Below are 23,072 nucleotides of genomic sequence, written 5' to 3'. Positions count from 1 at the left end.
TCGGATTGTACAGGATAGGTTTTCGGAAAAAGGATACAGAAGGGAAGAGCTACTTACCTGTAGTCAGAATATAGAAGTTAATGGAAATAAAGAGAAGGGTGAAGGGGTTAAGAAAAATAAGGACTACCGATATTCTTTTCTAACACAGTACTCTGCGCAAGCCGGTCTTGTAAAGAATGCGATCAGAAAAAATTGGGCGGTGCCTAAAAATGATCCGGTCTTGGGTAATGAAATCCCAGATCGCCCTGGTGTGATTTTTAGAAAAGCTCCTAACCTTCGCAATCACTTAGTACATAGTGCCATTCCTATGGATAGTGGTAATAAAAAGCAGAATAAATTCTCGTGGTGTGGGTTTTGCCTTCCCTGTAAGAATAGAAGAAATGACAAAAAAAGAGATACAGGTGTCTGTAGTACATTCAAACAAAAAAGATAAGGATTTCAAAATTGCAGGAGAAATGACATGCGAGATCTCAGGGGTGGTCTACATGCTGGAGTGCCTGTGTGGCCTCCAGTATGTAGGTCGCACAATGAGAAAGCTGAAAACCCGTGTGCAGGAGCATATAAGAAATATAAAGAAGGGTCTCGAGACACATGGGGTCTCGTTACATTTCAAGATTGCCCATCAAAAAAACCAAGAGGACTGACCTTTATGGGAAAATAATTGTTGAAGGGGAGCTGGAGGGAAGGAGACACTGTAGCTAAGATAGACCGGAGGGAAGTGAGGTGGATATATGTCGGGTATGATCCAGCCACAGGGTCTGAATGTAGATTTTGATTTGAAACAGTGCTTGGTGGAATAGGTCGATTCACCTTGCGACAATTCACACTCCAATATTGGAGTGAGTTGTAAAGTTGGGTCCGCCTACTCGTACAGGATCGGTCAGTAAGAACCACGTGATGTTCTCTTGGCAGGACATTGTAGGATAAGGTTTCTATGAATGGACCTTTTGATGAATGAAATGCGAGATAGTGTAAAGTGGTAGATGTGAGTTATGAAGGAAGATGGTGGGACATTCATTTGTGGGTGATTTAAGAGAAAATGGTATTGTTTTTAATAGCAATTTTATAGAGGTTTTATAATTAAGAAGAGGAAGGGGCGGGGTAATATGAGGATAGTTAAAGTCTTATGTGGGAGTTTGAGGTTACGCCCCTGATGAAGCTTGGAGCGAAACCCAGGTCGGGCAGGAACACTAGGCTGTGATGTTTTATTGTTGCGTGAATTTTTACTTATACATGTGAGTATAATAAAAAGATTTTATGTCAGAGTGAATGACGGTTCTTCAATATTGGAGTGACTTTAAAATCTTATAGGTATTACGTCAGAAGAGAGGAAAGAGGAGGAATACAAGATTTATAGACTGGTTTGATGTGCCTGCAATCCACCTGCGCTTGTGAGTATATCAGCTAAAAGTGCGGGTGAGCAGTATTTACAGTGCTTCACTATTGGTGCGGTTTTGATGTCTCACAGGAGCTGTTGTGGAAGGAGGAAATCTCGTGAATCCGGTGTTTTGCCTGTATACGTATAATTGGATGGTTCAACTCAAAGAGGTTACCTCATCTAAATATTAGGATTGTGCGCGGTCCTGCAGAAACGCATACAGACATTGTGAATTGAGCCCACTTCACGTTTGGGACCTGCTGTGGCAACCAATTGAGGCAACATATTGGAGTTTTTATTTTATTTATATTATAATATGATCCGAAACAAAAATCTCTGAAACCACGGCACATACAAAGATAACATGCAAGTGAAGGGTCTTTTATTTCATGCTCTGGGTATGATACTTATAGAGCCGACCCTAGTGTTTTGGTATATAAGACATAGATAAAGTGAACAATGGTGATTCTGTCGTGGCACATATACAAGACTTTCTTTTATCTTTAAGGAGGTTGTTCACCCCTGGTTGCCGTTATGGCAGAACCCCCACCGTACTCAGACTTGCAGAGGTGTGATGCACTTGCCTGATCCCCGCCACTGGGTTCCGGCTCCTTCGCAGATCATGGGTCTCTCTGTGTGAACAAGGCTGGCCACAGCGGTGACGTGTCACCTATGCCTCATGTCACTGGGTCATGTAACATATGAGTGACACTTCACTGCTGCAGCCATGTGACCCATGTCAAACCATGTGGAGACCAGAGATGCAGTGGAGTGGGGAGCAAAGAAGCCAAGACCCATTGGTGAGGATCAGGGAAATAGGATGCCTTATGTAGATCAAGCCTCACTGGGGGTTCTGCCTAAAAGGACCACAGGGGTGAAAAACCCCTTTAAAGGGAACCTGTCACATTGAACACAGTGTTTGAGCTGCAGGCGGCATGTTATACAGCAGGAGAAGCTGAGCAGATTGATATTTAGTTTCTATGGGAAAAGATTCAGTAAAACTTGTATTTCATACATTTAAATTCCTGCTCATTCTGAACTTTGACGTCAAGAAGGAGGTCCTATCAGTGACTGACAGCTATCTCTACAGGGAGTGCAGAATTATTAGGCAAGTTGTATTTTTGAGGATTAATTTTATTATTGAACAACAACCATGTTCTCAATGAACCCAAAAAACTCATTAATATCAAAGCTGAATATTTTTGGAAGTAGTTTTTAGTTTGTTTTTAGTTTTAGCTATTTTAGGGGGATATCTGTGTGTGCAGGTGACTATTACTGTGCATAATTATTAGGCAACTTAACAAAAAACAAATATATACCCATTTCAATTATTTATTTTTACCAGTGAAACCAATATAACATCTCAACATTCACAAATATACATTTCTGACATTCAAAAACAAAACAAAAACAAATCAGTGACCAATATAGCCACCTTTCTTTGCAAGGACACTCAAAAGCCTACCATCCATGGATTCTGTCAGTGTTTTGATCTGTTCACCATCAACATTGCGTGCAGCAGCAACCACAGCCTCCCAGACACTGTTCAGAGAGGTGTACTGTTTTCCCTCCTTGTAAATCTCACATTTGATGATGGACCACAGGTTCTCAATGGGGTTCAGATCAGGTGAACAAGGAGGCCATGTCATTAGATTTTCTTCTTTTATACCCTTTCTTGCCAGCCACACTGTGGAGTACTTGGACGCGTGTGATGGAGCATTGTCCTGCATGAAAATCATGTTTTTCTTGAAGGATGCAGACTTCTTCCTGTACCACTGCTTGAAGAAGGTGTCTTCCAGAAACTGGCAGTAGGACTGGGAGTTGAGCTTGACTCCATCCTCAACCTGAAAAGGCCTAACAAGCTCATCTTTGATGATACCAGCCCAAACCAGTACTCCACCTCCACCTTGCTGGCGTCTGAGTCGGACTGGAGCTCTCTGCCCTTTACTAATCCAGCCACGGGCCCATCCATCTGGCCCATCAAGACTCACTCTCATTTCATCAGTCCATAAAACTTTAGAAAAATCAGTCTTGAGATATTTCTTGGCCCAGTCTTGACGTTTCAGCTTGTGTGTCTTGTTCAGTGGTGGTCGTCTTTCAGCCTTTCTTACCTTGGCCATGTCTCTGAGTATTGCACACCTTGTGCTTTTGGGCACTCCAGTGATGTTGCAGCTCTGAAATATGGCCAAACTGGTGGCAAGTGGCATCTTGGCAGCTGCACGCTTGACTTTTCTCAGTTCATGGGCAGTTATTTTGCGCCTTGGTTTTTCCACACGCTTCTTGCGACCCTGTTGACTATTTTGAATGAAACGCTTGATTGTTCGATGATCACGCTTCAGAAGCTTTGCAATTTTAAGAGTGCTGCATCCCTCTGCAAGATATCTCACTATTTTTGACTTTTCTGAGCCTGTCAAGTCCTTCTTTTGACCCATTTTGCCAAAGGAAAGGAAGTTGCCTAATAATTATGCACACCTAATATAGGGTGTTGATGTCATTAGACCACACCCCTTCTCATTACAGAAATGCACATCACCGTATATGCTTAATTGGTAGTAGGCTTTCGAGCCTATACAGCTTGGAGTAAGACAACATGCATAAAGAGGATGATGTGGTCAAAATACTCATTTGCCTAATAATTCTGTACGCAGTGTATTTGTATAGTCATGGAGGGAAGACTGTCCATCACTGATAGGACTGCCTCCTTGACATCAAAGTTCAGAATGAGCAGGAAGTTAAATGTATAAAATACGCAATATTTTCCCATAAAATTCTATATCAATCAGCTCAGCTCCTCCTGCTCTATAAACAAGCTGTCTGCAGCTCGACTCCATGTTCACGACAAGTTCCTTTTAAAGACTATTTGAATCATGATCAAGTACTGTATTAATATGTCCGCATACATTATAAAACAATTACATGGAGCGTCGTTACTTCCCCCCCATGTCACTCTGGACTCTCCCGCAGTGTGGGTGGAAGTAAACAAGGCTCTTCTTCTCTTCCTTATATCCCCAATACTTTTACTCCATGGACCTGGTCATAGCGACCTCAAGGAAATATAATTTGGTTATCTAGGAGATCTGGGATAGTTACTTCCAAAAATAAACCTTGTTATTGACCCTTTAAGGTTAATGAATAACCCGATATGCTAAAATATGTGAAAATGGTTTCACATATGAATTACCTGATTTCTACTAACATCTAATTTTTGTATAAAACTTTTCCCACATTCTCAACATGAATATGGCTTCTCTGCTCTGTGACTTCTCTTATGCCTAACAAGATTTGATTTATCTGAAAAGCATTTCCCACATTCTGAACATGAATATGGCTTTTCTCCCGTGTGTCGTCTCTTATGATTAACAAGATATGATTTCTCTGTAAAACATTTCCCACATTCTGAACATGAATATGGCTTCTCCCCTGTGTGTCGTCTCTCATGAGTAACAAGTTCTGATTTTTGTGTAAAGCATTTCCCACATTCTGAACATGAATATGGCTTCTCTCCTGTGTGTCGTCTCTCATGTGTAACAAGTTCTGATTTTTGTGTAAAACATTTCCCACATTCTGAACATGAATATGGCTTCTCTCCTGTGTGTCGTCTCTCATGTGTAACAAGTTCTGATTTTTGTCTAAAGCATTTCCCACATTCTGAACATGTATACCATTTCTCTCCTGTGTGAAATTTCTGATGTCTAACAAGATTTGATTTAACTGTAAAACATTTCTCACATTCTGAACATGAATACCGTTTCTCCCCTGTGTGACTTCTCTCATGTATAACAAGATTTGATTTAATTGTAAAACATTTCCCACATTCTGAACATGAATACGGCTTCTCTCCTGTGTGACTTCTCTCATGTATAACAAGATATGATTTATCTGTAAAACATTTCCCACATTCTGAACATGAATATGGTTTCTCTCCTGTGTGACTTCTAGCATGATTAACCAGATTTGATTTATTTATAAAGCATTTCCCACATTCTGAACATGAATACGGCTTCTCTCCTGTGTGAATTCTCTCGTGTCTAACAAGATATGATTTATATGTAAAACATTTCCCACATACTGAACATTGATATGCTTTCTCTCCTGCGTGAATTCTTCTTTGTGTAGGAAAACCTGAGCTTTTTGTGAACTCTTTACCACAATTAAATCTTTCACTCCCTTTCAGATTTGTATGTGTGGTAATATTGTGTGATTGGTCAGGAGAAGGTTCCTCATGATTAAGGGGATTATATGATAGATCTGTACTGTAAAGTCCTGGATATACAACGGGAATGAGGTTTTCCCTTGCAGAGCGCTGCATGATGTCCTCATCTTCAGCTTTATAATTTAATAACAGCATGAACTTTCCCTCAGAATTCTTGCTGGGATTTTCTGTGAAGATAAAACATTGGAATATGTGTTATTTTTTTCAAACCATAAAGAATAGAAACGTATGACATACCTATGAGGCTGAAAGCGGATCCATAAGGAAGCAGAGATATAAGTCATTCATTTTGAATCCCAAAAAAACGGCATGTGTGATTTCAGCTAGGCGTGGGCGATATGGCCTAAAATCTATATTGCGATATCATTTTAAGCATGTGCGATATATATCGCAATATATTCTATATTTCGGGGGGGGGGTTAAACTTTTTTTTTTACTTTTTATTTAATAACTATTAGCCTCCTTAGGGGCTAGAACCCTTGTTCTATTCACCCTAATAAAGCTCTATTAGGGTGAATAGGACTTCACACTCTCCCTGCTGCCCTGTGCATAGTGCACACAGCAGCAGGGAGCTGACTATGGCAGCCAGAACTTAAGTAGCATCCTGGCTGCCATGGTAACCGATCGGAGCCCCGCGATTACACTGCTAGGGCTCCGATCAGAAGCTGCCACCCTGGGGCCACTGACACCAATGATTTAATCGTGTGGAGGGGGGGGCCCGCAATTAATATGATACTTAGAAGAGGGGGATTAGAAGGGAGGGGCTGTGGCCACTTCGCCACCAATGAATATAGTTAATATGCTTGAATACAAACATAGCCTACATATGCCGGCCATATCCCATACCTGGCCTCTATTACTGCGCTTCGTGATCCGCCGCAATTAACCCCTCAGGTCCTGAGGGTTTCGATGCGGCGAATCACGGCGCGCAGTAATAGAGGCCAGGTATGGGATATGGCCGGGACATGCAGGCTACGTTTGTATTCAGGCATAGTAACTATACTCATTGGTGGCGCAGTGGCCACAGTCCCTCCCCTCCTCCTCCTAGTCTGTTCTCATTGGTGGTCAGCGGCAGCCGCACACAGTGGGGAGGGAGGGACTCCCTCCTTCTCTACTGTGCCGGCTCAGGAGAACATGGTGCATGCCGAGAGCGGCGCATGCCATGTTCTACCGCAATATGGCGATATAAACGAAATCTCTATCGTTGGCCAAATTTATATTGTTTATATTGCATATCGTCTATATCGCTCACCCCTAATTTCAGTCTTAAAAAGCTTTCTATAATTTTCTGATGAAGTCTAGGATTCCGATTTACATCCAGTCATGCCTTTTATTACATACAGTAAATCAAGCAAATATTGTAAAAGCCTCATCATGTCTGAGAACCAGTGCTGTACTATGCCAACTATTTCACATAAAAGAATCCGTCACCACATTCCTCACATTCATTATAAAGTAAACCTTACCCTGATGACGTCAGTGTACTCCGTAGAAAAATTTGTGTCTTGCCCACGTGGAGCTTAACCAAGCACTTTTAGTGCACCTTCTCCTCCTGCTAAAGTCTCACACTGCTCAGTACAGGCTGCAGTCTCCCTGGTTTTGTAATGAGAAAGCAGCATTTTCCGTGTGGAATTACAGCCTCTAATTCCATGCGCTGCATCTGTAGCAGCAGGGGAGGAGGTACATGGAAAGGTGCTTGCCAGTTAAGACATAGTTGGGCAGAGACTGAGTATAGCTCAGAAGTACAAGAGTCATCATGCCTACTCCAACTGTCTAGCTGGACTTGTAAAAATGCTCATTTTACTATTAACCTTCTGACATGGAATGTAAAAAGTAAGTACACCGGCCTCTTCAGGTCTAAGTGATCTATTTAATAATATGTGCAGTTTGTAGAGTGAAATCTAGGGACAGATCCTCTTTAATATCGTTATGGACAGCCTGATCATGGCCACCGGCGACATTTAACGAGATAATGCACCATGAGGTGAAGCGCACGTCTCAGGCTAAATTCACGGACATGACAATGTGATCTGTAAGGCCTAATGGCCGCACAGTCACCAGATCTCAGGTTTATAGACATCTGTAGGATGCAGTGGAATAGACAGAGTGAGGCCATCAATCAGAACCTGTAATAAAGGTCTCCATCACCTTGTTGGGTCCATTACATAAAGTATTCAGGATCTTCTAAGGGAAATGATGGTCCTATCAAGAATTAAGAAGGTGGAGCTAATGAAGTGTCCTCTGATTAAGATGTACCTCACTACAGGCCATGCACACAGGTTTTAAACAAAACAATTGGAATTTTTTTTTATATTATGTAGGATGGGATGCGTTTTCATTGGTACCATATTGAGCTTCATACAACCTTGGTCTGCATATTTTTTGGTAAAGATCTGGTATGAACAGGATATGTAAGCTTTATTGATGCAGGTATGTGTGTGTTGCCACAATCTGGACACTCAGACTAGGCACTGAGGGGTAATTACATGAGTAAGCACTCACCTACACACTACTTTTCTGGGGGGAAAAATACCTCATCCACCCATGTGACAGACACCAAGTATGCTCTCTGCTTGATAGGGAGATGAAAGGATGATGGAAGCCAGAGGGGCTATTTGCCAAAGGACAATGGAGGTGCAAATGAAGAGCAATAGTGGATTTTTCTGTGGATTCCAAGGAGTTTATTAGTCTTGACAAACAAAGTGTTTTGGGACTTAAATCGCCCCTTTGTCAGGTAAGTAGGAGAATCATACATGAACTCTCACATATAAAAGAAAATGACTGCAAAACAGTCCCTGGGAGGCAATCAGAGCAGGAGCTGCCCCATGGAGCCTGGAGCTACGTGCAAGATAAGAACCCTTTGTTATACATAAAAACACTTGCAACTAATATACTAAAAGCCTATCTATAGCAAAAATGAATTGAATGCAAAGATACATACACTGCTGCAGTACATCAATATCCACATTTAGGGTATGGTATACCCCGTTGGTAGGTTGCCATAAACAAAAGGGCAGCAAAATATATTGCATGTGATGTAGGTTACAACTCCTACAAAAAGTTACCAACTGGTACACCACGCATCAAATAATACAACTATGTGGCATATAATTAATAGGCCCTCATTTTTTATATTGGCGAGGTGATGAAGGTTACAGCAACGTTACTAAGTGAAAGCGCGGGGCTGTGACTCCCGAAGGCAATCAGACCAGATATGTGAGCTAGACAGCGATATGAGAGGAGAAACGCTGGATGACATAGTAACCCACCTCTAAACAATAGAGAATAGAAAAAAAGACTAGGAGTATGTCTGAGCATATACGATAATACATAAACAATATACAGTTGTGTTCAAAATTATTCAACCCCCAATGCTGTAAAGGGTTTTAGGGAATTTAGTGTACATTTGTAATTGTGTTCAGAATAAAATCTTACAAGGACTTTTTAAAGAACCAAATGCAACTAAAATGACATCAATTGTTTTTGTAATACAGTATTAAATGTTTTTTTTGTGATTTCTTCATTGACACAATTATTCAACCCCTTAAAGACTACCACTCTTAAGAACAGAGGTTCATTCAAGTGTTTTCGATCAGGTATTGAAAACACCTGTGGATGTCAAGGAGCAGCAATCAAGCATAATAAGCACCAATTAGGCCGATGTAAAAGGACTGTGATACTCGGCTCCTTCTAGACATTTACTGGTGTGTTTACAAACATGGTGAAGTCAAGAGAATGGTCCAGGAAGACAAGAGAAGAGGTGATTTATCTTCACAGGAAGGGCAATGGCTATAAGAAGATTGCAAAGATGTTAAACATACCAAGAGACACCATAGGAAGCATCATTCACAAATTCAAGGCAAAGGGCACTGTTGAAACGCTACCTGGTCGTGGCAGAAAGAAGATGCTGACTTTGACTGCTCTGCGCTACCTGAAGCGCAAAGTGGAGAAAAGTCCCCGTGTGACTGCTGAGGAACTGAAAAAAGATCTGTCAGATGTGGGTACTGAAGTTTCAGCTCAGACAATAAGGCGCACACTGCGTAATGAAGGCCTCCATGCCAGAACTCCCAGGCGCACCCCCTTGCTGTCTCCAAAGAATAAGAAGAGTCGACTGCAGTATGCCAAAAGTCATGTGGACAAACCACAAAAGTTTTGGGATAGTGTTCTGTGGACTGATGAAACAAAATTAGAACTGTTTGGGCCCTTGGATCAACGCTATGTTTGGAGGAGGAAGAACAAGGCCTATGAAGAAAAGAACACCTTGCCTACTGTGAAGCATGGCGGGGGGTCAATCATGCTTTGGGGCTGTTTTGCTTCTACAGGTACAGGGAAGCTTCAGCGTGTGCAAGGTACCATGAATTCTCTTCAGTACCAGGAGATATTGGATGAAAATGTGATGCAGTCCGTCACAAACCTGAGGCTTGGGAGACGTGGACCTTTCAACAGGACAATGATCCCAAGCATACCTCCAAGTCCACTAGAGCATGGCTGCAGATTAAAGGCGGGAACATTTTGAAGTAGCCATCGCTGTCACCAGACTGAAATCCGATTGAGAACCTCTGTTGGGACTTAAAGAAAGCAGCTGCAGCGCGCAAGTCTAAGAATGTGACTGAACTGGAGGCTTTTGCCCATGAAGAATGGGCGAAGATACCCGTAGATCGCTGCAAGACACTTGTGTCAAGCTATGCTTCACGTTTAAAAGCTGTTATAACTGGAAAAGGATGTTGTACTAAGTACTAAGATTGAATGTCACTTGGGGGTTGAATAAAACTGATAATGATGTGAGCACAGAAAAGACATTTGTGGTTATTTCATTATAAATGTTATGTTATATTTGTCTGACTTACAAGGGCCTCTATGATTTAATTGTAAACAAGATGACTGAAAAGATCAAAATCAATGTCAAACTGGACAAAACACTCAATTTCAGTGGGGGTTGAATAATTTTGAACACAACTGTATACATAATCACTAGAGGCAGACCGCTCCGCAATGTAATGATAGTAAATATATACGTCAATAATACAAGTGGAGGAAGTCAATATCCTTCTCCTCAAAGCAGAACCCCAACGGATCAGAGCAGTATTCTCTACAGTTTACCATTTGTCTGTGATACACAAGAGCCTTACAGACCCCCAGGAAACCCACTGTATCTGTGATCTCCTCAGGCACATGCCATTTGTTGCACTGCGTAGATTTACTACTACAGAAAGATGTATTAGTCCTCAAATCCTACCTCCGGGACTCTGCTTCACTGATATCCCCTCTCTGGGAAACAGTTCGGGAGGACTCCTACCTGTGGTTCACATTATACGTTGCAGCTCTTTACTCAGATATGTGCTGTACCATACTGTTATGGCAGTGCTTCGTACCAGCCGCTGCTGTGCTATTTGGGGCTGGCAAAGGCGCAGCATCACTCACTCTGCTACTGAATATGTTATTGCGGTGGTCTGGACCCGCTGGCCTCCCTCTGCCAACAGCCACTAGGCCTGGTCACTGGAATCCCATGGCTGTTCCCCTGCTTCAGGCTGTGCACGTGGACACCCTAATCATTACAAGACATTGGCAGGCAAATCTGAGGTTCTTAAGGCACTTTCCCTTCCAGGAGGGAGGACGATCAACAGCAAGTCCCTGCATAAGGTGTGCTGTCCAGTTTCCCTATGTACTGACCTCTGCCTGATTCCAGACTCTTCGCTGCTTCACTTCTCTCTGATTACCAAATTGAACCTTTTCTGCCTGCACTGACCTGTTTTATGGATTTGCACAAAATCTGCCTCGCCTGATCTCGGCCTGTTACGGATTGTGGGTTCTTCCTATTCCCTTGGTGCCCCACACCGGTTCTCTGAACCCTGTGGGTCAGTTGTCAACCACATGTGGCAGGTGGTAGAAGTCTGATGGCTCCTCTGTAGCAAAGTCTAGATCCTTGTATAGAGGTTAAAGGGTAAATACTAGGGAACTTCTAGGATAGCTCTCTTAGGTTTAGTCCTAAGTCAAACTGCTTGGCTGACACAGCAGTTCCACATCCACTTCCAGCAGACTAAGTCTGTCTATCTTCGAGAAATATCAGATTTAGGGTACAGTTAGAATCTTGTTTCTTCTCTACAGATACCCAATTCATTTCACGTCTCTCTCCTCAAGCCAGTCATTTTAAATCGTTATTCCAGAGGGTCGACTCCTGCTGCTTCTCCGGTCAGCTCTGAAGATGTGTACGAGGTGAAGGACATCGTGGGCATGGCGATGATTACAGGAAATACGTTTTTCTTGATTGACTGAAAAGGTTTTGGCTCTGAGGAGAAGTCATGGGAGCCTGCAGAAAACATTAATACCCCAGATCTGCTTAAGAGATTTCTAAGACTGTCTGGATCCAAGAAGAGAAGGTGTAAGGAGGGAGGTACCATTATGGCGGTGCTCCATATCTGCTGCCACACCGCAATCCAGAGCGCACACAGAAGCCATATAACTCCCCCTGCTGCTGTAAATGTTTATTCAGTGGTCTAGACCCACTAGACTCCCTCTGCCAATCCGCAGCGGGCCTGGCTGCTACATTCCCATGGCTGTTCCCCTGCTGCAGGCCACTCCCTGCATTTGCTGGGCAGGTTTTTAAAGGCTGTCCATAGGATGCGCACATTCTAATCTTCACCAGCCAATGGCTGACAAACCTGAGGTACTCAAGGCACCATGTCCTATGGGAGGTTGATCTAGCTTGCTAGTCCCTGCTTAAAGTGTTTTTTCCCATTTGTCTGCCCCCTTACTGACCTCTGCCTGATTCCTGACTCTGAACCTCCACTGCCTGACCTGAACTAATTACAGTATTGACCCTTTGCTGCCTGCCCTGACTTCAGACCTGTTTCATAGATTCACATTAACTCTGTCTGTCCTGACCTCAGTCTTTTACTGACTACGAGTTTTGCCTGTTCCCATGGTGCCCTACACCGCTGTCTCTGACCCCTGTGGGTTAGCTCTCAACCAGATCGGGACAACTCTAGGAGGTTGTAGCCTAATGGATCCCCTGCAGCAAAGTCCAGATCCCTGTAGAGGGGTTAAAGGGTAAATACCAGGGGACTGCCAAGATAATGTCCTTAGGTTTAGCCCAAAGTCAAACTGGTTGGCTGACACAGTGGTTCCATTGATGGATACAAATATCTTACTAAAGACACCAGCATGCCCCAGACCCAGTGTGTCTTGCTAGTATAAAATTCATTCCACTGCACAATGTGTTCTCCTTTGAGGGTCAAGTACCCTCACTGACAAAAAATAATGCTCGCAGATAAAAATGTCAGATTGCTGCAAAACCCAGCATGCAGTCATGTCTCAGGCAGATATGTAAATAATTACAGGTGTTACGTTCTGAGTAGACACTGGGTCTCAACAGCTTCCTCCGCTGCCCTACAGAAAGGCTCTCAAAGGCTACTCTTCTTAAGAAACCTTTAACTGCTAGACATTCCTTTGCATAAGAAACACTTAAGGACATTTTGTCCAGTTGACAGACTTTGAGAGAGGGTACATCAATGGAAAGAGAAAAGCAGGATGGTTGCTTCAATGAACTGACGGCCATCTAGGCTGTTCTAGCTGATAGTATGTATTGGGAGGCTGGAAAGAGTGATTACACAAATCGAACGTGCTCCGGTTGGCTCAGACAGACCACCAGTAGAGAGGACCATTAATGGAATAATATCGTCTTTAGAGATGAATACAAGTTCTCTTTTGGATCCCATGACGGTTGGCTTAAAGCATGAAGGCCTGATGGGGAGTTCTTCCATCCTCTTTTTGCTATGAAGCGATACACAGACCCAATGTGATACAAGGGACACTTACAGCTCAGTAATATGTGCAGGACATCTTGCGGACATATGTGTTTCTCTCATGGCAGGGCTTTCAACGGCTGCAGTGATATGTACACACAAGAAGGGTTTCCAAGGAATGTCTTCGCTGAATTGCAACACTTCCTTAGCCTGCCCAGTAGCCTTTTTTAATCACCAACCTAGCACTTGGGATTAACTGGGATGCCAGCATCAGCAACCTATCAGCATGCATGATCTACAGGCCCAGCTGTAACATCTGTGGGAAATTGTGTTCAAAGATACCATACAGAACTTGTACGCCTCCATGCCCAACTGTATCTCATCCTGTATCCAGGCTAGAGGCCGTATCTCATCTTGTATCCAGGCTAGAGGCCGTATCTCATCTTGTATCCAGGCTAGAGGCCGTATCTCATCTTGTATCCAGGCTAGAGGCCGTATCTCATCTTGTATCCAGGCTAGAGGCCGTATCTCATCTTGTATCCAGGCTAGAGGCCGTATCTCATCTTGTATCCAGGCTAGAGGCCGTATCTCATCTTGCATCCAGGCTAGAGGCCGTATCTCATCTTGTATCCAGGCTAGAGGCCGTATCTCATCTTGTATCCAGGCTAGAGGCCGTATCTCATCTTGTATCCAGGCTAGAGGCCGTATCTCATCTTGCATCCAGGCTATAGGACGTATCTCATCTTGCATCCAGGCTATAGGCCGTATCTCATCTTGCATCCAGGCTATAGGCCGTATCTCATCTTGCATCCAGGCTATAGGCCGTATCTCATCTTGCATCCAGGCTATAGGCCGTATCTCATCTTGCATCCAGGCTGGAGGCTGTATGTTATCTTGTATCCAGGCTGGAGGCTGTATCTCATCTTTTATCCAGACTAAAGGCTGTATCTCATCTTGTATCCAGACTAAAGGCTGTATCTCATCTTGCATCCAGGCTAGAGGCCGTATCTCATCTTGTATCCAGGCTAGAGGCCGTATCTCATCTTGTATCCAGGCTAGAGGCCGTATCTCATCTTGTATCCAGGCTAGAGGCCGTATCTCATCTTGTATCCAGGCTAGAGGCCGTATCTCATCTTGTATCCAGGCTAGAGGCCGTATCTCATCTTGTATCCAGGCTAGAGGCCGTATCTCATCTTGTATCCAGGCTAGAGGCCGTATCTCATCTTGCATCCAGGCTATAGGACGTATCTCATCTTGCATCCAGGCTATAGGCCGTATCTCATCTTGCATCCAGGCTATAGGCCGTATCTCATCTTGCATCCAGGCTATAGGCCGTATCTCATCTTGCATCCAGGCTATAGGCCGTATCTCATCTTGCATCCAGGCTGGAGGCTGTATGTTATCTTTTATCCAGGCTAGAGGCTGTATCTCATCTTGTATCCAGACTAAAGGCTGTATCTCATCTTGTATCCAGACTAAAGGCTGTATCTCATCTTGCATCCAGGCTAGAGGCTGTATGACCTGTGTGGCACCCCATGTTTTTAAATTTCAAAAAGAAATACACCATTCGTTTGTGCTGCGTTTGTGCTGGTTTGTGCCGCAAAAATGAACTTTTGCGCCGCTTTGGTTTCCGAGATATTGCGCGCTTGATTTGCTGAAACCCCGCCTACTTTCCACCCCATGTTTTTAACCCTGACCCTAGACCCCCCAGGTGTGCTGCAGCTTGCCCCCCCCCCACAACTTTTTTTGGGGCACAAGCATATTATTTTATTTTTTTCTGCGTACGCTCTTAGCGTCCGGCCACTGTTAGCGCATCGCACACCCTACCGCTGATCAACTTCGGACGGTTGATCAGTGAGTTCGAATTTTTTTGAAAAAAAAATTCACATTTTTGGGCTTTTTTTTTTTTTTGTCTGTTAGGTTTAGGATAGGTTTGCGAACACCCGTCCCCCCACACACACGCACACCAAATAAAGTTTATCACGCACACACACACTCCCCTATGGCCCGCCGGATGTTCTCGGCTGAGGAGGCATACGCCCAGCTTGCCTCCGAGTCCGAGAGCCCCAGTGAGGACGAGGATGACCCCACTTTCCTTTTGTCACCCGCGTCCTCCTCATCATCTAGCGATGATGATGAGACCCCAAGGTGGCGGAGACACCGCCAGGCGGAGCAAGGGGACCGCCATGCTAGGGACCCTGTGGCCCACACTAGTACGAGAAGCTCTGGGGCTCGTACTAGTTTTCCGGCCCACCAGTTAAGTCCACCGGAGCCCCCTACCGGTGAACTTGTCTGGTAGGCCAACCAGGAATCCAGATTTCCACCGTGGGCTTCACTGAATACGACTACTTTAGTCTTTTTTTCAGTGACCACTTTGTGAATCTGATGGTGGAGAAGACGAACCTGTATGCCCAACAGTTCATTGCTCAACACCCGGGCTCCTTTTTGGCCAGGCCCGGTGGCTGGACTCTGGTCTGTGCAGCCAAGATGAGGACGTTTTGGGGCCTCGTGCTGCATATGGGCCTAGTCAAGAAACCTAGTGTCAGGCATTACTGGAGTGGGGACGTCCTCTACCAGACCCCACTTTACAGTACGGCCATGACACGTACCCGGTTTGAGGCCATCCGGAAATGCCTGCATTATGCAGATAATGCAGCATGTCCCCCCCAAGGTGATCCTGCCTATGACTGCCTAGGCCGGTAATCGATCATTTTGGGGCCAAATTTGTGAAGGCCTATGTACCTGGAAGGGAGGTCGCGGTTGAACATTGTCAGTGGCTAAATTGGGGAAGGGGAACATAAATTTAGTACTCCATTGAAGTGTGGTACTCCCTGAAGCAACCAATAATGCAAAGGCCCGGATGAAGAGGGCACATGTCACACTGAGTAGTGGTGTCCTTCCGTATCCCCTTCCTGTGACACACTCTGCACCTTTTTTGGGTCCGTCCCTTCTTTCCAGTATGGGGGACCACACCTGGAAAGTGTTGGCCAGGGACGATCCAGGCGCCTCCAGTTCCCGAGGTACTCCGGCCTGCTCTTTCCCGGTCAGAAAAGATCAGGTCCTTAAGGACTGCCTCATAGAACTGGAGGAATGTCCCTGTGCTGCCAGCGCTCCGGGATAGTACAAAAGAGTTGTACATGGCAACCTGCACCAAGCAGACCGCAACTTTTTTGCACCATGCCCGGGTTTTGCGCATGGCGTTATATGGCTTGAGGACTTGATCAGATAGATAAACTCCTCCCATATACCGATTGCAGTCGACAGGGTAGGGAGGGGGTGGGTAGGGAGGCTGCGTTGATTTTTCCGCATGGTCCCACAAGCAGACGTGGATCTGGCGGCGAGGGACTGGAACAAGGGGATACTAGTATAAAATTTATCCACGTACAGGTGGTAACCCTTATCTAGCAGTGGGTGCATAAGGTCCCACACAAGTTTCCCGCTAACACCCAGAGTGGGAGGACATTCTGGGGGCTGAATACGGGAATCTCGCCCCTCGTACACACGAAACTTGTAAGTGTACCCTGAGGTACTCTCGCAAAGTTTGTACAGCTTCACGCCATACCTCGCTTAGAGGGAACATACTGGCGGAAAATGAGTCTCCCCTTGACTCATCAACCGCGACCTCCCTTCCAGGTACGTAGGCCTGTACAAATTTTGCCCCAAAGTGATCAATGACCGGCCTGATTTTGTACAGGCGGTCATAGGCAGGATCACCTTGGGGGGGGACATGCTGCATTATCTGAATAATGCAGGCATTTCCGGATGGCCTCAAACCGGGAGCGTGTCATGGCCGTACTGTAAAGTGGGGCCTGGTAGAGGACGTCCCCACTCCAGTAATGCCTGACACTAGGTTTCTTGACTAGGCCCATATGCAGCACGAGGCCCCAAAACGTCCTCATCTTGGCTGCACTGACCGGCGTCCAGCCACCGGGCCTAGCCAAAAAGGAGCCCGGGTGTTGAGCGACGAACTGTTGGGCGTACAGGTTCATCTTCTCCACCATCAGATTCACAAAGTGGTCACTGAAAAAAAGACTAAAGTAGTCGTATTCAGTGAAGCCCACTGTGGAAATCTGGATTCCTGGTTGGCCTACAAAATCAGGAATCACGGGCTCAAAACGCTCTGGGGTATACCAGACAAGTTCACCGGTAGGGGGCTCCGGTGGACTTAACTGGTGGGCCGGAAAACTAGTACGAGCCCCAGAGCTGCTCGTACTAGTGTGGGCCACAGGGTCCCTAGCATGGCGGTCCCCTTGCTCCGCCTGGCGGCGTCTCCGCCGCCTTGGGGTCTCAACATCATCGCTAGATGATGAGGAGGACGCGGATGACAAAAGGAAAGTGCGGTCATCCTCGTCCTCACTGGGGCTCTCGGACTCGGAGGCAAGCTGGGCGTATGCCTCCTCCGGCGGGCCATAGGGGAGTGTGTGTCTGCGTGATAAACTTTATTTGGTGTGTGTGTGTGTGTGGGGGGTGTTCGCAAACCTATCCTAAACCTAACAGACAAAAAAAAAAAGCCAAAAAATGTGAATTTTTTTTTCAAAAAAATTCGAACTCACTGATCAACCGTCCGAAGTTGATCAGCGGTTGGGTGTGCGATGCGCTACCACTGGGTTTCCATCTCGATTGCTGCCCCATTGGCTCTGCAGGTTCAGGGTCTCCCCACATCAAAATTCAGTTTGAGACGGGTCTGGTGCATCTGACTACAATGGAGACGAGTCAACCATGTGTCATGTCACTGGGTCACGTCATGCGTGGGTGACCAGCGTCAACCTGGATGTTGATGTGAGGAGACCCAGAGACTGCAGAGCTGGCAGCGCAGCAATGGAGCCAGAACCCTGAGGTGAGGATCAGGTAAGTATAATCATGTCCCCCCTTAGACGTCTCTTCTCAAGACTAAATAAATTCAATTCTTTTAATCTTTCTTCATAACTCAGACCCTCCGGGCCCCTCATCAGTTTAGTCGCTCTCCTCTGTACTCTCTCCAGCTCCAGGGCGTCCTTTCACTTGGCATTGTACCAGTACCTAGAGAATCTTTAAAAATTATAATGTGAGTCCAGCCGTGCTGGGGAGGTCTGTAGAAAAGGTCCCCAGGGGTGAACAACCCCTTTAAGACAAATAATTATGTATCCTTCACACACACAAATATCTCAAGATCTGCAAACATAGCGGCCAGTATTTTGCATGATCTCAGCGACCCGCGCTCAGTCTCTAGGACTCAGCGTCTGACACCCTGTAGTTGCCTCCGACACCCGGCTTTCTGATGGACTTCGGGAGTGACTGCCCTGCTCGTTCACTTAGTAACGTTGGTAGCAGCCTACCTTACATGATCGCCATCGTTTAGTTAGGCCAACCTAGTAAGCAGGTCATCCACACTCTGAATATGGCTTCTTATAGACCCTTGTAGGAGACCTCCCAGAAGACGTGATCTAGGAGATTACAGAGATCTGACTGATAGCACAAACTAAGCCTGGACTGTAGAAATATCATGAAGATGTGTGCAGAGTTGTCAGGAGACCTCCTGTGTTGTCAGGCAGCTGTCCTCAGACTCATATATAAGTTATAGAAGTAAAATGAGGGGCTTTCTTCCCCACTGTTATTATTGGGGGGGTTGGTTCACTAATTTATATTAAAAAAAAAATCTTTTATTACTGGCGGCAAGTTCTCTAGCGAGGCCTAATAGAGAGGTAGGTGATCTGGAAATGATATGGAACTACCTTGGATTCAGCTAGTCTCAAGGCTGAAAGTGTCTAGAGGAGCCTTCTATCAGTATTGACTGCGGTGCTTTAGTGGTTTTCAGATCCCGGCCATTAGTGCAGCTGGTGAACCCCCAACAATGTCAATAAAAGTCAAGTCCATGACAGGACTGATAGTGGAGCTGGGAGAGGATGTCTATGTGCAGTCACAGCTCCCTCCGCTCCTGCACAGAACACTGGGGGTCACTCTCTGCCCGGAGTGTTACTTTACTGGAGCTCTAAGGTGGAGCCTGACCTGAAGAAACATCTGGCATCACTTTCTCCATTCATGATTCCATACCTGTGGTGACATCTCCTGGAGCGTCCTCCTCCACCTCACTCTTACACGGGGGATCGCCCATCATCCGCTCTTCTTCATCCTCCACTTTAATATCAGTCACATCTTCCCCCTGATTTGTCATCTGTAACAATTCAGGACAATACAGCAGACAGGTGGGAAATCTAACAGATCCACAGAAGAGACCCCCACCATCTATGACCCCTCTATGACTGCAGGACCCCCCTATATAGATGTGTATAGGGCTCAGCTCCATCTACCTGAGGGTTCTCTGGGACCTTCTCCTCTGGACAGTCCTGGGAACACAGAGGACGGGGACATCTCTCTGGTGGATTTCTCCTCCTGGATCCATCTGTGGAGACACAAGCACACAGTGACTGAATACATGGCCTCCATTACATGTCACTGCACACACGTGTATACACTGCACATGACGGCTCTTACCCTGTGATATAAGAGGCTGGAGCTCCTCCATTACATGTCACTGCACACACGTGTATACACTGCACATGACGGCTCTTACCCTGTGATATAAGAGGCTGGTGCTCCTCCATTACATGTCACTGCACACACGTGTATACACTGCACATGACGGCTCTTACCTTGTGATATAAGAGGCTGGTGCTTCTCCATCACATGTCACTGCACACACGTGTACACACTGCACATGACGGCTCTTACCCTGTGATATAAGAGGCTGGTGCTCCTCCATTACATGTCACTGCACACACGTGTATACACTGCACATGACGGCTCTTACCTTGTGATATAAGAGGCTGGTGCTCCTCCATTACATGTCACTGCACACACGAGTATACACTGCACATGACGGCTCTTACCTTGTGATATAAGAGGCTGGTGCTCCTCCATTACATGTCACTGCACACACGTGTATACACTGCACATGACGGCTCTTACCTTGTGATATAAGAGGCTGGTGCTCCTCCATTACATGTCACTGCACACACGTGTATACACTGCACATGACGGCTCTTACCCTGTGATATAAGAGGCTGGTGCTCCTCCATTACATGTCACTGCACACACGTGTATACACTGCACATGACGGCTCTTACCCTGTGATATAAGAGGCTGGTGCTCCTCCATTACATGTCACTGCACACACGTGTATACACTGCACATGACGGCTCTTACCTTGTGATATAAGAGGCTGGTGCTCCTCCATTACATGTCACTGCACACACGTGTATACACTGCACATGACGGCTCTTACCTTGTGATACAAGAGGCTGGTGCTCCTCCATTACATGTCACTGCACACACGTGTATACACTGCACATGACGGCTCTTACCTTGTGATACAAGAGGCTGGTGCTCCTCCATTACATGTCACTGCACACACGTGTATACACTGCACATGACGGGTCTTACCTTGTGATATAAGAGGCTGGTGCTCCTCCATTACATGTCACTGCACACACGTGTATACACTGCACATGACGGCTCTTACCTTGTGATATAAGAGGCTGGTGCTCCTCCATTACATGTCACTGCACACACGTGTATACACTGCACATGACGGCTCTTACCTTGTGATATAAGAGGCTGGTGCTCCTCCATTACATGTCACTGCGCACACGTGTACACACTGCACATGACGGCTCTTACCTTGTGATATAAGAGGCTGGTGCTCCTTTATTACATGTCACTGCACACACGTGTATACACTGCACATGATGGCTCTTACCTTGTGATATAAGAGGCTGGTGCTCCTCCATTACATGTCACTGCACACACGTGTATACACTGCACATGACGGCTCTTACCCTGTGATATAAGAGGCTGGTGCTCCTCCATTACATGTCACTGCACACACGTGTAAACACTGCACATGACGGCTCTTACCCTGTGATATAAGAGGCTGGTGCTCCTCCATCATGGCCTCCTTGTACAGATCCTTGTGTCCTTCTATATACTCCCACTCCTCCATGGAGAAATAGACAGTGACGTCCTGACACCTTATAGGAACCTGACAACACAATGACACCGTCATCACCCAGACCCCTCCAGTGCTGTTACTGGAGAATTTCCCAGCATTCCCAGCAGTGTCACCTCTCCAGTCAGCAGCTCCATCATCTTGTGGGTGAGTTCTAGGACCTTCTGCTCATGTATCAGGGGGTGAGGGGGAGGCTCTGTGATGGGGGGAGGGGTCCTGCTCCGCCCTCCTGACTCCTGGAGATGGATGATGGGAGTCACACAGTCCCCCGATGTCTTCTTCACTATTGTGTACTCCTGTGGATGGAGAGAGACACTTAGGGAATAAACCCTTCAGGGGCCATGTGCTCTCCTCCAGCCCTCTCCTCCTGGTACAACGTGCCTACTTACCTTCTCATGGCTCCTACAACATGACTATTGGTCACTGGTCACATGACACATCACTCACCATATTGGGGGCTGATCTCCAGGTTCTCCATCACTTGGAAGGTCTGGAGGCCGTTCTCCAGGACCCTGGACTCTTCCTATCACTTCCAATGATGGATTCTCCTTCCCGATGTCTGACTTGTTACAGAATACAATACAGAGGAGAGAAATCTAGAAAAGTTTACCTCTCCGCTCAGCAGGGAGATGATCTCCAAGGTGAGGTCTAATATTCTTCTGCTGATCTCCTTCCTGTCCATCCTTGGTGGTCATTCAGGAGAAGAGGAGAGAACTGGAGGAGCTGGAGGCTTCTAGTACTGCAGGCGCCTTTATGAGAAGAGGAGAGGAAATCATCCAGGGGACAAGACCAGATGTCACCTCCAGAACCGCACTTCCTGAGCCTGGAGGGGCCCCGCTTCTCAGAGCCCCCACCACATGGATTCCAGGGGCCCCAACATGGAGATCTCTGGTGGCTCCACAGGAGATAAATGTCTGATAGATGCAGGTCCCACCTCTGGGCTGTGCTCAGCTGTGTCCAGAACTCCTAGAGAAGAGACTGGAGAGAGCTGAGCTCAGGCCGGGCCCCCGCTCCATTCATTCTGCTCCTGGAGGCAGGGGCCCCTCACCAGGACAGTCAGGGGCCAGCGAATGATGACAACCCCCACTATCCCCACTACTCCTCCCCCATCATACTAAGCTGAGGAGCGGAGAAGGATTCCTTGTGTGTAATGGAGGAGAATCTCCAGAGGTGACATGTCTGAGCTCTCCACCACACTGTCTCCTCACAGCTCATCTTACCTGCAGGCTGGAGGAATGGCTGATACCAGAGAGAACAAGAGCCCTGACTACCGACCAGGACCTGCCCAGTATCTGCTGCACTGCCAGAGCTGAAGGACCTGGGGTGACGTCACCGTCATGTGATCAGTGCAGGGGGCGGGGCTCAGCAGTGACTACCGACCAGGACCTGCCCAGTATCTGCTGCACTGCCAGAGCTGAAGGACCTGCGGTGACGTCACCGTCATGTGATCAGTGCAGGGGGCGGGGCTCAGGAGTAGGGAGAGGAGGTGGTGAAGGACCTGGGGTGATGTCATGTGATCAGTATAGGGGGCGGAGCTAAGCAATATAAATAATTGGGTAAAGGACCTGTGCCGATCTCACCATCATGTGATCAGTGCAGGGGGTAGAGTTCAGTAGGTGAGGCATTGATCACATGACATCATCACAAGTCCTTCACACCTCTTATTGGCTCCATTGCTGACCCCGCCCTCTGAACTGATCACAAGCTAGTGACATCACCCCAGGTCCTTCACCACCACCTATCCCCAATGCTGAG

General features: G+C 46.2%; 2 protein-coding genes across 3 annotated transcripts in view; one reads left to right on the top strand and one right to left on the bottom strand.

The window, feature by feature from the left end:
- LOC120991971 (zinc finger protein OZF-like) overlaps nucleotides 1-23,072 on the top strand; it is a 576,950-nt gene that overhangs the window by 28,380 nt on the left and 525,498 nt on the right. The gene's annotated exons all lie outside the window — the stretch shown is intronic.
- LOC120991981 (zinc finger protein OZF-like) lies at nucleotides 4,039-21,276 on the bottom strand. The gene is made up of 2 exons (XM_040420744.1): nucleotides 21,227-21,276; nucleotides 4,039-5,758 (listed from the first exon to the last, which is right to left on the bottom strand). The coding sequence occupies exons 1-2, from the start codon at nucleotides 21,258-21,260 to the stop codon at nucleotides 4,608-4,610; spliced, it is 1,185 nt and encodes a 394-aa protein (XP_040276678.1). The 5' UTR covers nucleotides 21,261-21,276; the 3' UTR covers nucleotides 4,039-4,607.

This window comes from Bufo bufo, chromosome 2, assembly GCF_905171765.1.
Source record: "Bufo bufo chromosome 2, aBufBuf1.1, whole genome shotgun sequence".
Lineage (NCBI taxonomy): Eukaryota > Metazoa > Chordata > Amphibia > Anura > Bufonidae > Bufo > Bufo bufo.
This window is presented reverse-complemented; position numbering and strand designations above follow the sequence as displayed.

What these genes read in the sequence shown, in the direction of transcription:
- LOC120991981 (XM_040420744.1), bottom strand. Translation starts at nt 21,260, where the DNA reads ATGATGGAGGAGCACCAGCCTCTTATATCACAGG. An exon ending in CCAGCCTCTTATATCACAGG is followed by an intron (nt 5,759 to 21,226) that starts GTAAGAGCCGTC and finishes TTATCTTCACAG; the next exon opens with AAAATCCCAGCAAGAATTCT.